Source organism: Geospiza fortis, unplaced genomic scaffold (assembly GCF_000277835.1).
Source record: "Geospiza fortis unplaced genomic scaffold, GeoFor_1.0 scaffold130, whole genome shotgun sequence".
NCBI classification, from domain to species: domain Eukaryota; kingdom Metazoa; phylum Chordata; class Aves; order Passeriformes; family Thraupidae; genus Geospiza; species Geospiza fortis.
This window is the reverse complement of record NW_005054300.1, coordinates 281,598-297,179: the sequence shown is the minus strand read 5'-3', so window position 1 is coordinate 297,179 and position 15,582 is coordinate 281,598. Positions and strand designations below refer to the sequence as shown.

Genomic DNA, 15,582 nt, shown 5'->3' with positions numbered 1-15,582 from the left:
CCGCGGTGAGCGCTGTGCTGAGGGGAGAGAGGGCGGGAGGTGGCGGGGTTGGCTGCGAGCTTGGGTGCAGGCCGTGGGACGGGGCTGTCTAATTTTATTCTGAGTTACTTAAAATCGCTTAATTTTAATCACTTAAAAATCTTTTTAGAATCAGTTAATTTTAACAGCACCTCTTTAATTGCTGTTGTTGAAAGCACTTTTCTGGTAGAGTTGATGTGCAGTGTCACTTAGACTACTGTGCTTTATTCGCAGGTTCATTTTAGTTTGTTTTTGCCTATACTTTTCATTTAAAACAATTATATAGCGTCTTAGCATTTGGACAGCAGGTGCTGAAAATGCATTTCGGCAGAGCCCAGGGCTTTGCTTCCCCTCAGGCAGCCGCCGTTGGGGCAGTGGTTCCCCTCAGGGCATGAGGAACCCTGGAGTGCAGCCTGTGCTTTTTATTACTACAAACTTTTTTAACAAAAGTACAGCGAGGTCTCTTCCAGAGACACAGTGATCTTTACGTGCAGGTGTCGATGGCTGCTCCTATGTGTCAGTGTGTTCTTCTTCTAAAGGAGTTTTCATAATTTAATCTCCTGTATTCATTGTTGAGTGCAGAAAGTGTTTTGCTGTGCAAACAAAAGAAATAGATGGTAGAGAATTAGCCTTCCAAAATGAATGCTTGAATATATCTTCAGAATATGACCCAAAAATACTTTAATTTGGGTGCCTGCCTGAATTAATCTTTAAATCCATGCTTTTGCAGTTACCTGGCCCACAGCCACCTTTGGTCATACTCTAATGTCAACCTTTACGTGATGGCAGAACCGCTTAATCTTCAACATAATGAAGTTGCAGATGCAGATTTAAGCAACAGGGTCACAGGTACAAACTTACTGTTGAAAAACTTTTAGTTTTGAGGCTGAGTTTCTGAAATATTTAACAAAGTCCAATATTTTGTAAGCAAACAATATAGGGTATTTTTGACAAATGTAGAAACAGTACAGAAAGCTTTAACAACAGCACAAGTGCAGTAAGAGAGACTTGGTCCTAAGCTTGACAGAAGTATCTTGACTTTATTCTTCTGTGGTTGTGGATATGCTTTATTATTGGTACACATCATCAGTATGAATATGGCTTGTAAATATAACTCCTAATTATCCAAACTTGTGCCTGCTGAAATGCCTCAGAATCTGAAAAATGCACCAGGATAATTGAAGTGTTAGGGAATTTGGACTGATACATGGGAGTTGGAGTTCCTTCAGCAATGCTTCTTGCCTCTTAAGTACCTTGCTTCTGATCCATGTTCTCTTACTCCCAAGTTGGGGAGAGGGAAAGGCTTCATCTTGGGAGATCTGAACTAGCTTTATATGCAAACATTTTGGGTCTGGAGAGTTCATGAAATCTGATTTTGTGTTAGGCAAGAGTTTTAGTTCAGGCAGAGTTTACAAGATTTACTTGCTTCCAGGTGGGAAAAAAGGCCATGAAAGCTTTGTGTTGTCTCAGTGGAGACCTTGGACAGGCCTGCTAGACTGGAACAATATCTGAGTGGCATATGTAGCCTAGAACAGAAACAAATTCTTTGTAGGTGGACGAGTTGCCCACTTATCAAAACAGAGTTCCTGCAGGCTTAGCTGAATGTCTTCTAAGAGTTGTTTGGTAAAGAAAAACTCTCAGGAAAGACCACGAGGTTTATAAGGCACTCACTGGAAAGTCAGAGTATCTTGTTCCAGAGTGTTTTGTTTCTCAGTATTGAATGATAAGCACAGAAGGTGAAAGTGTTGTTTTAATAATACCACTGATTGCATGATTGAGTAAATGTGGTATCAGAATGAAAACAAGTGACTTCCAGAGGGTGTCATGGTCCAAGCATCTCCCTTCCCTCAAATGGGCTGTCAGAATAGTAGGAGTAGCCAAGAGCCTTGTTTCTTCCTGCAAGTATTCCATAACATAGGCATGTGTTGGTGTTTTAATCAGATCCCTTTGCAAATACTTCTGCTTCTAGGAAGTTCTATGGAAGACAAAACTGGTAGAGAGAACTGCATAGCTGCAGCTGATAAAGAAAATACTGTGAGTTATTTCACTTTATAGTTGCCCCAAGTATTCTGAGCATTTCTAGGTAGCAGGAGTTATCAGCATGTATTTCTCTTTCTAGAATTTAAAAGTTTTGTCTCCTTTTGTTGTCATGTTTTTGTATATTAGAATATTTCTACCCGAATGGGCAGGTTTTTCCTTTAAGAATGACTTCAGGTTTTTCTTCCACAGGTGTCACATTCTAATTGGATTAATGGGAAGCCAAAGAAATTGAAATGTTCCTCTAAGAGTGCTTTTTCTATTTGCTATGATAAGAGTTTCTTGAGTTTGTTAGTACCACCCCCTAAAGGGGGCACTTGCCATCGTTGTGGTCTGTTTGGTAAGTGCCTGCTGTCTTGTAGCCTGACACACAGTACATCTATCAGTGAAACCAGACCAGGTTTGCTCAGAAATGTCTTTAAATGCATAAATATTTTTAACTCTCAGACACAAGTATATGCTATTCAGAACATAGCTGGAGTAACAGAACTGACAAGCAGAAGAGAGAATTTCTTTATCAAAAGTGGTGGGTTTTTTCCCTTAAATGTAGAAGGAATTTGGGATGTTTGAGCAGCAATGTCTGATAGCTGTATGTCAATACAAATACCTATTTGTACGTGCTTAGAATTGCAGGGGAGCTGTTTTGTAAAGCAGTTATTTAACAGTTGTTGTTCCTTCCAATACGTGTTTTGCTCAGCCTTCTCTTGTCTTTTTTTGTTTGTTTGTTTTAGGAAAGCTGAGATGCTCACAGTGTCTGCAAACATACTATTGCTCTACAGATTGTCAGAAAAAAGACTGGCCAGCACATAGAGTAGTTTGTGATCCCCTTAAACAGAAGTAAGTTTGTAAAAGTTCTGCCAAATCATCTTCACAGAAAAACAATGTCCCTCCCACTACAACATAAATGACCATGGGAAGGCACTGGTACAGTAAAATATGTTGCTTATGCTTAAGCTAGTACTGCATTGTCTTATGCCTGTCATTATTACTTATTACCATATTTGTAATTCTGCATTTTAGTGGATGAGGAATAAGGGTTGGCAAAAATCACATACTATGAACACAGCTTTTTATCTATTTGCAAGTAGATTGTATTATTAATGCTACCTGTCAGTCTTTGGTTCTTCAAACTGACATCTTTTTCTTTGATTACAGTTTAAGTCATAGCAAAACCAAGACAGGAGTTTATCTTAAGGTATGTCACACAATTTTGGCTATGTCTTGACTGGATCTGCTGTGCTGATATGATCTCAGCTCATAGGAAAGCACTATTCACTAACTGGTGTTGATATATTGCAGGAGGAAGTGAGGTTGAGTTTTGCTGTAGATGTTGTACTTCCAGATTCTGGTGAGTGCTTGGTTGTGTGGGTAAAATAACTCACCAAAATTAAGGCTTTTATGTTCACACCCCTCCCTAACGTGTAAAAGATAACCTGTTTTTTTTTCTTTTGCCCTCCTCCCTCTTGTCACTTTCCCAACCTCTACCTTGACTTCTTTTTTTTTTTTTTCAATTCTAGTTTTTCAGCCTTTCCATAAAATGTCAGTGCCTGAAATACCTTGCTAAGCCTTATAACCTTAAATTTTAGGAAGGCTACTTTTTCAATAGAATTGTATTAACTTCAGTGTGTTCTGGATCATCTTGTTTCTTTTTCTGTTTTAATACATGCATGAAAATTTGGTACCATTTTGTTTCTTTCTCATGTATTTTTAACTCTTTAAAAATTAGTGTCAATTCCTAGTTCCACGTAGGATTTTACCAGCTTTCATTATATTTCTTTCATACATGCTCACTAAGTATTCCAAAGAAAGAAGAATCATTGGATATTGCTGTATCCAGTTGGAGAACTCTATAAGCATGTTTATATTTCTAACTTAGCAAGCTCCAGTGAGAGACAAGCCAAGCACAAGACCTTTGAGGAGTCAGAATTCAGATTTTCAGTTGCGCTGGGTTTGATTGTCAAAGCAGATCAATACATGTGAGGTGTACCTTTTGTCATGTGGAAGACTATTGTTTATGTTTTCTTCTGGCTGCAGACAGGAATGATGTAGTGCCAAGACCATATTAATTTAATTGATCTGCAGCCCACAGAAGCGTTCAGGGATGTGGTGGTTGATGCTCCTAGCTTGCTGAACTTGCTCATGTGCAGGAAGCTTATCTCCATGTAATACTGTGCAGTCTCTCAAAGGATGGTTCACTTTAGTCCCCTGTAAATTCAACTGATTAAGGATTGTGCTGGGCATATTTCACATTTGGTTGCTTCACAGCACACTAGTGGAGAAGTGATGTGTAACCTGCCAACCTTTTGGAGGGAAGATCACATAAATGTCACTGCATTCTTGAAATGTTCCATGCATTCATTCCAGACTTTATAAGCAACTGAAACACCTGTATTGAGGTTTTAATTTGAAAATAATGGTATTGAAAGTTTGGAATGCTGCTTCATGCATCAGAAGTTGAGTATGTGACAGCTGAGAAACCGAGATTTACAAAGACATCTTGACTAAATCATTACATACTCAGTGTTGTAAATAATGAGGTAAGTTATGAATCCTTGTGTCTAAAAAGCAATAATCAGTTTTTCAGCTCACAGTCTTTAGTGACTGCAAGTAAATGTTGGTTGTTACTGCTTGTCTCATTTTATGAAGTCAGACAGTCTTGGAGCTGTGAATGTGCTCAGAAAACTCAAGTACTTGAGCTACTCTGAAATTCCCTTTCTTTTGCATTTTAAACATTAAGTGCTGAACAAATAAGTAGAACATGCTCACCTTGTGATAGGAATATAGATCTGGCTCAGAGGATGGTTCTGAAGTGAAACTAGCTGATGGCTATTTTGTGTGATAAATCATTTATTCTTGATCTATATTTTAGAAGACTGCCTAAATAAAGTTCCCTTAGAAATGAAGTCTCATTTAACTTCAGGAAGTGATGCCAAAGTAGACTCTCCAAGAGGTAAGCAAGCAAGCCAGACTAAACTTGGGGAATTTTAGATCCTCCTGTACTGCATGATATTCTAGCTGCTCACTAGCATCACCTCAAAGTTAAAAATGTTGGCTAATGGAGCTTCAGGTCACTGCTGACATAAGCTCATAGACATTTTAATAGTATAAAACATTTGTATAGTGATTATTATGTGAGCATTAATTTAATAATATGACAGAAGCCTTCGAAGTCCAAAGCATCAATAAAAAGAATGAACTATTTCAGTATGTTTATGTTTTCAAAGTCAGCTAGCTTTTGATTTGCAACCTTTTTTCTTTTTTATATGCAGTATCAGAAAACCACTCAAAGGGAGGTGAAAAAAATATACCTGAGGATGAAGACTCTTCTCACTGTGTTAATTCAATTACCAAGTTTGTCTCTTTAAGTATTGGAGATGAATTTTCTGGTGTGGTTTCTCACATTCAAAGTCCAGACACCTTTTTTTGTCAGCGGATGCAAAGTGCCCGTAAGTGATGGGTTGGAAATGGGATGTAGAATGCCTGGTATGGCATTTTTTTCTTTGGTAGGGAGTGGCTGGAAGAAGGTGAATTTTTCTTCTGTGTCCATGTGCAGCCTTTTAATTCTGGGTAATCAGTAGCAAAGTGTGTCCTTTGGGAAGAAGTGGCCTCCCTCATCATCTGCCTGTTGTTGGAAGACCTGTCTTCCTTGGTTTCTTCTTGGCTTGCCTCCACTCACTTGCTTTCAATTTGCACAGGCTTCAGCTTTGTCTCTTTGATGAAAAAATCCATCCCTGGTTTTCCCTGTCTGTTCACTGCTGCTGTGATTCCTCAGACACACATGAGGACTCTCTTGGATGTTAATGATTGAAGAGCCCTAGTCTGATCAGTGTTACACATTTGAAATAATCTCCATTAGACTACAAGATGTTCTTCCAGGCTTTGAGATTAATTATTTTGTAATAATTGCAAGATAGGCTATGTTCCAAAACTTATGTATTTTAACATCAGGTCAACTTGCTGAGCTTGAAGCATCCCTTAATGAATACTGTGGCAAAATTCCCAGTAGTCCATCTTTCCGTCCTGCTGCTGGCAATGTGTGCTGTGCCCAGTTCACAGGTAAAAATGGACTGAAAATACTGTGTTATGTCACTTAAATTTATTACCAAAAGGATACATTTTGTAATTATGTTTAGAAATGTTTTACGTAGAGTTTATTTATCTCTGATTTTTAGCTGTGGGTAATGCTGGGTAGTGATTTGAAAAATTGTATCTGTAAAGTACCAATTTTAAAATGTCCCTTTATTGAGAAAACTCTTAACGTTGGATTCAGATTATTTAGAATAGCTTATTAAGAGGTCATGGAAAGTTTGGGGTTTTTTATGTTGCTAAGTACTATTTCCCCAGGGCTGGAAATAGGTATATATTTGAAATTTCAGTCCCCAAAAGAAGCACAGAAGAAATGGGATTATATGGAATGATGCTGCTCTCACAGACTGCTTCTCAAAATGCTACTTTAGCCAACACCTGGTAGTCCTGAGCTGTACTGAGAAGGATCTATTTTTATATTAGTCTGTCAAAAAAAAAATTCATTCTCAGACAAAACATCTGTATCTTCCTTTCTAGAGGACAACCTTTGGTATCGTGCTGCTGTTACAGCTTATGCTTCTGAAGACACTGTTTTGGTGGACTATATGGATTATGGTAATTCTGACTCTCTTCCACTGACCAGACTTCGTCCTATAATTCCAAGCTTAATGGACTTGCCAGCTCAAGCCATAAGATGTAGCCTGGCAGGTATGAAGTAAATGATTAGCAGTTTCAAACTAGATAGGGGGAGAACAAAGTGGTATTACATAACCACCACACCTGTAGTATCATACATGGAAACATGGGAAAGGATGGAGGTGTAATGGTAGGGCATTATTTCCAGAGTTATTAACTGTCATGGCATATCTGTCATGTCACATAAAATGTGACAGATATTTCAGAATGTACTTGTAGTTGTTGTACCTGTCCACACATTGGTGAGAGTTGGACTGACCTCAGAACCTTTCAATACTATGTGACTTTTTAGGTGTAAAGGCACGATTAGCATGGACCTCAGAATGTATTTCGTACATGAAAAAACTGGTGAAAGACAAAGTGTTGACAGTAAAAGTAGTGGATAAAGAGAGTTCTAAATCCGTGGTGGAGCTTATAGATGCCTCAGGTACTCCAGTAATAAATGTATCAAGCCTTCTCCTTGAGGAAGGCTTTGCAGCTGAGGAGCTGAGCACGGCCTTACCAGCAGCCAGAGGGAGTGATGCTGAGCAAGCCAAGGGTGAGTATGAACACATCTTGCTGCCCTGGCATTGTTCACCTCCTCTAGAGTGGGTACAGAGAATGCAAGCTCTTCTCTCTAAGAGCTTTTTAGTCTGGCTCATCAAGTCTAGCCCTCACAAGTCCAAAGTTTATCCATAGCAACTGAACTGTAGAGAATTGTGTGTCTATGTGTCTGTCCAGGTGTCCACACTTAACAAAGTTGTTATTGCCCAATTTTGGAAGCTGGTACTTTTGTTAGAAGTCTTACAATTTCCAGTTGAAGTAGGTTATGACTGCTTATTACCTAGTTATTCCTACATCCTTATCCATTAGTGCAAATAATATTTGCTCTATTGTCATCTTAATTATCGTATATTTTACACATAAACCCACATACTTAGTCCTTGAAAATTTGACTGTAGTAGCTTATAAAGCTTCAAGTCTATGCTTAAATTGCCTTGTTTGAATTCAGTGGCCAAAGCTTCAATCCAAGAGATTTTTGCTAAAGTTACATTAGATTTCTTTGAAATCTTGGGGAAGAATCCTGGCTTCTGTCTTATGAAGCATGCTAGGTTCCTTTTTTTTTCCATCCTGTGTCTGGCAAATGTATGTATTCTTTTCTGAAAACTTTTTGTCAAGTCTACATTGAAATAATTTCGATCTTTCTCACTAGAGGCCCTGTGGCCAGGACACAATTATTCCTTGTCTTTGTTCAGAAGAGTAAGGAATCTTACAAAAAATTAGAATAAACAGTGCTTTCCTGGCTGTATCTAAATACATTTTGATCTGTGGCCCTCATCAAGGCCCTGTTTTGTACGTCCTTTGTTTATTGTTTACCTCTCACCTTTTTGTCATTTCAGTCACTGAGCCAGAGCTGTTGAATGCAGGTTTTAAACAGAATGCATTCTCCAGTGCCATGTTTTAGTGTTCCTATGATCTGTTCTACAACTTGTGTTAAATAATAAGTTTCTTTCAGGTACCTGAGTATAATATTCAGTGCAAATTTCTGCCACCAGTCTTTCTAGTAATCTTTTTTGCTCTTCCTCCCTAGGATGTTTCCAGTAGTCTTGGTGACAGGCGTTTCCCTCTTCTATGCTCCTACCCTGTTTCTAGGAACCAAAGTTCCCCAGTGTCCCTCTTGCCCAGGCTGTTGCCAGCTAGCCTTTACCTCTTTGTGTAATTATTCTTCCCTGCTATCTATGGCTTTCTTTTTTTGATAATGAAGAATTACATTAAAGAGGCCTATTTGTCTTACTTGGTTTTACTCTGCAAAGAGGCTCTCACTGGTAATTAGTCTGTTGGACAGTTTATAACAAGAAATTCAAGGATGTGAATGAGCTTGCAGGATGGGTTTTTTTTCTGTGAAAGTTACTTTAATTTCTTTTCATTCTGTGCTTTTTTTCTGTCCTCTCTAGAGGACACAATGAACAAAAGAATGTGCAAGTGGATTAAATTAACTCTTAACCAAACACTCAGTGTCATAGTGTGTACAGTGTACAATCCTGGAGAATTCTACTGTCAGATTTCAAACAGCCATGGTAAGTTTTTCAGCTTAATTCTTTCTGATAGTTTCTTTGCTTCCTGGTTTGTCATTTTTTTATAGTTCTAATGAGCCAGTGTGTCAAGTGAGGTTACAGCACAAAGGCTTACCTCTGAGGTTTTTATCTAAGAATACAAGCGGAATGACCAAGAAATTGGGTCATGGTACTGAAATCTGAAAATGTTGAACATAAGCAGTAGAGGAAAGTGGAAGAGTTACCATAACCTAGCCAAAGGATATCTTAATTTTTTTTTCACTGGAAGACCGGCCGGGCTTTGGAATAAGTTGTTCAGGAAGGTGGCAGTCATTGTCTCTGGAAGTGTGCAGGAGGCATCTGGATGTGGTGCTTAGGGGTGACTATGGTGGTCCTGGGTTGATGGTTGGACTAAATGATCTTGAAGGGTCTTTTCCACCCTTCATGATTTAGTGATTCTGTTAATAAAAGTGAGTAAGAGACATGTTCCCTGTGCCAAGACAGTATTTACTGGACCTCTCTTCTAGTATGGTCTCATAATTTATAAAAACTTAGAGATATAATAATTGTAACACAAAAATGAGAAAATGCAGCCATTGAGATGTGACTTCCTGTTGGATTAGTTAAAAAGTAATCTTGTTTCTCTACCAGAAGTCTTTATACAGAGTTCTGATAGCCATTGGTGTTTTAAATGCTAGAAAAAGAATGTGACAAAATTCAGTGGCTGAAGAGGGAGCTAAAGGCATTCAAACAAAAAATATGGGGCAGCTCTTAAAAAGTGAGAGGTGTTTGTTCCTTTACTTACATAGTCAAGGAGTACATTTGAAGGTTTACGAGTAAACTGTAGAGTGAGCAGCATTGATAAAGTTCAAGTCAGCTCATTTCATTGATCTCATCTTTGTTTTTTTTCTGATTTTCAGAGTTACTTGCTCTAAACTCGCTTAACAAAACATTGTCTGAATACTGTCAGAAAACACCACCAGATGTTTTTGAGCCTGAGAAGGGAGACCCTTGCTGTGCTTTTTACTCTGGCAAGTAACAGAATAAAATAGTTTTCTTTTTATAGAGTGAACATGAAAAATCAGCTGATAGTTCACATTAGTAGAGGACAGCAAAGAATTGTATTTATTTACTAACAAGTAAAAGCTGGTAGACTTAGCAAATGTGTGAAGTAATTACTAATTTTTTTTTAATCTTTAAAATTAGAGGATGGTAACTGGTACCGTGCTGTGGTGCAAAAAGTCACTTCAGATGGAAGAGTTCGAGTGAGCTTTGTGGACTATGGGAACACTGAGGATGTACCACGGGATAATATCCGACAGATCTCACCCTCGTTCCTAAAACTTCCATTTCAAGCAATTAAATGCTGGCTCTCAGGTGAATCTTATTTTCTCATACAAGAGCTCTTGCATTTAGGGACTTGCTGCTTTGGGTGAAGGAGGTGATGGCAGGGAATACTGTGCAGAACACTGTTCTTTTGGGTTTGTTTGTTTGCTTTCTCTTCTCTGAGCTCCTGCCAGTTCTCTGGAGTGATCTGCATGGACTTTGCTTACTGCTTTACTGGTCAAAAGGGAACTTGTTCAGTTTGCTTCATCTGTAGTGCTTACTGTTTTTGGTTGTTGCCTTCTTAGGAGTAAAGGTGCTTTTGTGCAACTTTATTTCTCAAAGCTTTTGCAGGCAATTGAGCTAATCTGTTTTAGTGAAGCAAGTTGGCCTTTCAGTTCTCTTTCATTTGACTCCTGAAGAGTTTGGCACTGTATTGCTGTTTCTCAGTGTTTTGCAAATTCCTTTTCCTCACCACTCAAAATTCTGCAGAACTTCTCTTTCTTTCTGGTGTAGTCTGCTTGATTTAAAAATGAAAAGTGTGGAAACGGGAAAAAGCTCAAAACCTCATTTTGTTCAAGCCTCTTGTGCTGTTCCCCTGCCCACTCACCCTTAAAACACTTAGGTTTTGTCTGCTCCTTTGATAAAAAGGCCTGATTATACTGATCCAAAACCAGTTTTAATAATGTTATTTGTGCTGAGGCAAAGGATTTACTTGGCTGAATCATAAAATATAAAAGATGAAATTTGGGAGTCCTGAGAAAATGTGAGCATTTAGAAAAAAGGAAGAAGAGGGAGAGCAGTTAACAGGATGAAGGACAATGTGTTGCCCTAGGGTAGTAGAAGTAGTCTTGATATTTCAAGGTATGCTCTAAAGAAATTTTTTTAAAGGAAATTAAAATGTTGAGGAAAGTCAATATTAATGAATGGAGATGTTTTACCAGTTTCTTACTTCCCAGGTATAAAGCCTGGAAACAGCAAATGGAATCCAGAAGCTACAAGAAGATTTCATATGTACACTTCAGGCTTAGAGCTTCAAGCCACAGTAACTTCCCTTTCTGAAGATGGGGCAGGTGTAGTGCTTACTGATAATTCCACAGATTGTCCAACAATTATCAGTGAGATACTAACTTCAGAAAAACTGGTTGTAAAGGAAGTTCTACAAGATAAAAATGACTTTCCAAACACATCTGTGGACCAGAAAGGTACTTAAAGGAATGTTAACTTTTAGATTTAACAAGAATTTTCAGTCTTCCAGCCTTTAACTGTTATTTTCTTGTTTAGCTACAATTAGTATCAATTCATGGTTTTTCATATATTGTCAGTTCTTAAAGTTGAACACCAACTGCCCTGCAGGTGGCATTACAGACAAAAAGAGAAAGTTAAAAATCACTGTGTGTTCTTAAATGAATGTTGTTTGACTCTGTGGGAATCAGAGAATTAGAAGTTTTCTAAGACTGAAACTTTTCTCATGTTTGCTTTTCAAGGTCTTTTTTCTGAGCTGTTTTTTACTTTAGCTACTTTTATATGCCAACAGTTTGTGAACAGCAAAGTAAGCATCATTTATCTTGATTTAGATTTGTCTTCCTGAAGGGAAGGCATGTAGTCATGTGTGAAATTCAAAAAATTATTATAAATATCAAATAAATAACAGTTCCTTAAAATACATGTGTGCTTGGAGGACAGTGGTAACACTGCATTTTCTTACAATTTCTATTAGCAGCCTCACTTGGGCAATGGAAGTCAATTGAATTGGCTGTAGATGAAACCATGTCTGTCTGTGTAACTGAAGTTGTAAGCCCAGACTTGTTCTATGCTGTACCATTTCCAAATAAAGGTAAGAAAAAGTGTTCATTGCTCCTCATACCAGTAAGAAGTCACTGTTGCAAGCTAGTTAATAAAATTAATGTGTGTAGTGAACTGAACTGTGTAGAAATGTATCTTGGGCAGTAGGAAGATACAAAAATGTCAAAGGTGGGAGCAGGGGGCTTAAGTATGGACTTCATTGTACCCAGACATGGTTAGTGAATGTGGGTTTTTTCCTGTAGGTCAAAAGAAGCTCTTTAAGGAGCTGATTTCACTGGAAGACTATTGTAGATCTTCCAACAAGCAGCCCTTCCAACCAAAACTGGGTGAAGCCTGTTGTGCTCAGTTTTCAGGTGAGACATTCCTTTGTCCTTCCATTTCCTTGGCCAGTGTAAAACACAGCTTTCATTTTTGCTGTAGACAAAGGAAAAACACCAGCTTGAAAGTGCTTATGGATCTCTTAATTGTGCTTCTTGTCAATTGGCCTTTTATATATCCACCACAGTATTTAAAAATTCTTTAAAAACTCTACAGTTTCTTGTTCTCAGGATAAATTGTGTTTGTAAGATGATGCTTCACACTTGACCATTCTTGCCCCAATCTTTTCAGGTAATGGCAATTGGTACAGAGCTGTTGTTCTGGAAGCTTCCCAGTCTGCAGTGAAAGTTCTGTATGGAGACTATGGCAACACAGAAACTTTACCCCTTTCAAAGGTGCTGCCAATCACTGATTCCTATTTAAAGCTGCCTTTTCAGACAATTACATGTTCACTTGCAGGTAAAAAGAAAACACCCCAAAATAACCAAAAAAAACCCCACCCCAAAAACCTCTGACTGGTTTTCTTGAACATTGTATTTTTTACCTGTTCTGGTGGTAGTGTTCATTCCTTAATACTGGTAAACAACATTACAACCTTCTGAAATGGTGTATTGGTAAACACAGTAAAAGCTGGTTTAGAAAACATGGTTTTAGTTCATTGTCTCTAGAATTTAAGCTATTTATATTGGGAAAATTTAGTAGCATATTTTCCAAAGCATATATGTACAATTCAAGTTATAGCTTAAAGGAATTATCTAGATAATAATAGACTTGATTTTCCTTTTTTCACAGGAATAGAGAAAGCTGAGTGGTCTCCATTAGTGCTTGACACGTTGAAAAAACTATTATTGAAGCAACCTGTCACAATTACAGTGAAAGGGATTAATGGAAATGTTAATTTAGTAACAGTGGAGAAGCACTTGGACAATGGTTATGTGAATGTAGCTGACGAACTGCTAAAGGAGGGTTTGGTCACATCCTGCAGTGCTGAAAACTCACACAGCGAACATCAAGGTACATACTTTGGCTTGATCACTTCAGTTTGCTTATTCTGAAGAACTTGTAAACACACGTGGTGGCTAAATGACTTTTCCTTCTAAAAATCCTGGACAATGCCACATGTCACCTCTTAAATTAGGGAAGGAATGTGTGTGTGTCTATTTTGCTCATTCACTTTGGTTTTTGTAGGTAATGAAGGTGAGACCAGCTGCTGCTGCAAAGAATTAAAAGTGCAAGTAAGATTTTCTCCAAGCAATACTTCCTTTTTTATGTTTCCAGAATTCAAAAGAAACTCTGTGTAGGAAGCAAATGGGAGTAGGGGGAATAATAGCTACTGAAACATGGAAGTTTAGTGAAATGTATCCTGACACTTGTTCTCAGTTTTTTTTTATATATGGTAATAATTAGAGCACCTTGAAGCTGAGGGAGGATGGTGTTTAGAGCACACAGACTTCATTAGTCTGTACTTTGCCCCACAGACAGCTCTTAGTTAATTTTTCAAGTGTTTGAAGTCTCAGGAGTGGCACTTTTCTCTGTTATCTAATTTAAGATGGTGATCGCAATCTTAATTTGAGTATTTAATCTGTTTGGTTTGAGGAAGCTGTTTCAGGAAAAAAAAAAGGGGGGGAGGGACACATACATGGACAAGGGAAGGTCAGCTACAGTTCTGTTGGCTTTTTCCCCTTCCAGAAGACTTTACAACAGAAAGGAACTAAATTTATTTATTGAATTAATATGGTATTTAGCTGAGTTTGTCATATTAGCATCTACCCTGATCTGAAATCAGCAATTAAAAAAACCCCAGAATTGTATACTTCTAACTCTTTCTGCTTATTCCACAGCTTGAAAAGCATAAACAAGTCCTACTCTTCCTTTTAAACAAGTTTGGGAATCCAGATGGATTCACTGATATGAAAAATCTGTTGAACCACTAAGTCTCTGACATGCACCATTTCATTTTCCTGTCCACCAAGTTGCTGCAGTTCCTTTTTTAGAAGATCAAGAGCATCAGCTTAAAAAAATGAGGGTCACTTTGTAGAAACTGTGCTGTTTAAGTACCTGCATTTATCTGTATGCTTGATTGTTACTGCGACACAAGTGTGTAACTTGGAGGATTGCAAAGCTGCAGGCTAAAATTTCTGTTCTGTTCTTGTTTTATGCTACCATGTGCTACTGAACATTTTGCTTGTATTTTCTTGTTGAATGCATAGAAGTCTATGGAATGCCCATTACATTGTGAGTCTGTTCTGCAGACTTGCATTTGGAATGATTGTAATTGTAAGGCTCATTTAACTTTGGTACCATTTATATCACTTGAAAAACTCTGTATCTTCTTTAGTTACTGATCTTTCAGCCTAATTTCTGGTCTGACATTAGACCACCATTTGTTCTTCATAACCTTGATTTCAGTATCCTTAAAGGTTGAATGTTGTCTTGGACTGCATACAGGTAGTTCTCTCTAAAATCAGTAAACACCTCAATGTGCACAGTTCTTTTTTTACACTTATGCTGTATAATATGCATCTGTGAATGTTATTTTGAAGTGAATTGTATTGAAGCTGTTTTTTGTGTAGCTACATCATCAGGATTTCTACGCCATCAAGTTTTCACATCATAATAAAAAAGACCTAGTCTCAGCTATGACAAAAATACTGAATCAAATAGTTAAGAGATTATCAGTATTTCAGTATTAAGAGATTAGCAGTCATTTCTGTCTAATTCAGGAATGTCAGATTACTTTTTGTGGAGCATAGTAGACATTTGCTGATTGAAACTGCAGGGTCAGCCTTTTTGTCCACTTACAACATGTACTTCAAGTTTGGGCTTTTGCAGATTGGCAGAATCTTGAGATTAAAATTGTTGCAAAATATTTTCCTTTGACTTAATGTTTTATTACACTCAAATTGCCTCAGATTTTTTTTCCCTGCCTCTTAGTTTTTGTTGCATCATATTCTTGCAGTAACTAATAATTAGATGAATGCTTGCACTTGAATTTCTGGAATTCTGTTCGTGCCCTTGATTCTGAACCAAGACTATGGCTTTGTCAAGTGTCCTTTGATTCCCTGGGAGCAGAGTGACTTGCACAAGCATTTGCTGTCATGCAAAACATCTCACTGATGATTTAGTACTCCCACACCTCTTGTTAGCTTGTCCACATCCTCCCTCAAAAGTGAACTGGAAATCTAGAATAACAGCACTTTTAAAGGGAAGTAGTATGAAATTAATAAAAATTACCTAGCACTGCAAAGCAACAAGGCTTTTTTTATCCTTATAATTTTAACTTATGAAGCACTGTGGGAGGAACTTGAGTATACTTTGCTTACTG

At 37.8% G+C, this 15,582-nt stretch overlaps 1 protein-coding gene across 1 annotated transcript in view; it reads left to right on the top strand.

The window, feature by feature from the left end:
- TDRD1 (tudor domain containing 1) overlaps positions 1–15,504 on the top strand; it is a 16,396-nt gene extending 892 nt beyond the window's left edge. The window contains exons 2-20 of the mRNA XM_031063549.1: positions 2,248–2,395; positions 2,787–2,892; positions 3,211–3,250; positions 3,355–3,403; positions 4,925–5,005; positions 5,325–5,501; positions 6,004–6,111; positions 6,619–6,789; positions 7,070–7,315; positions 8,712–8,834; positions 9,731–9,841; positions 10,017–10,187; positions 11,093–11,338; positions 11,854–11,970; positions 12,182–12,292; positions 12,549–12,716; positions 13,050–13,271; positions 13,446–13,492; positions 14,099–15,504. Of these exons, the coding sequence (XP_030919409.1) occupies positions 2,248–2,395; positions 2,787–2,892; positions 3,211–3,250; positions 3,355–3,403; positions 4,925–5,005; positions 5,325–5,501; positions 6,004–6,111; positions 6,619–6,789; positions 7,070–7,315; positions 8,712–8,834; positions 9,731–9,841; positions 10,017–10,187; positions 11,093–11,338; positions 11,854–11,970; positions 12,182–12,292; positions 12,549–12,716; positions 13,050–13,271; positions 13,446–13,492; positions 14,099–14,191 (2,535 nt within the window). The 3' untranslated portion in view covers positions 14,192–15,504. The remainder of the gene's footprint in view (positions 1–2,247; positions 2,396–2,786; positions 2,893–3,210; positions 3,251–3,354; positions 3,404–4,924; positions 5,006–5,324; positions 5,502–6,003; positions 6,112–6,618; positions 6,790–7,069; positions 7,316–8,711; positions 8,835–9,730; positions 9,842–10,016; positions 10,188–11,092; positions 11,339–11,853; positions 11,971–12,181; positions 12,293–12,548; positions 12,717–13,049; positions 13,272–13,445; positions 13,493–14,098) is intronic.
- The last annotated feature ends 78 nt before the right edge of the window (positions 15,505–15,582 follow it).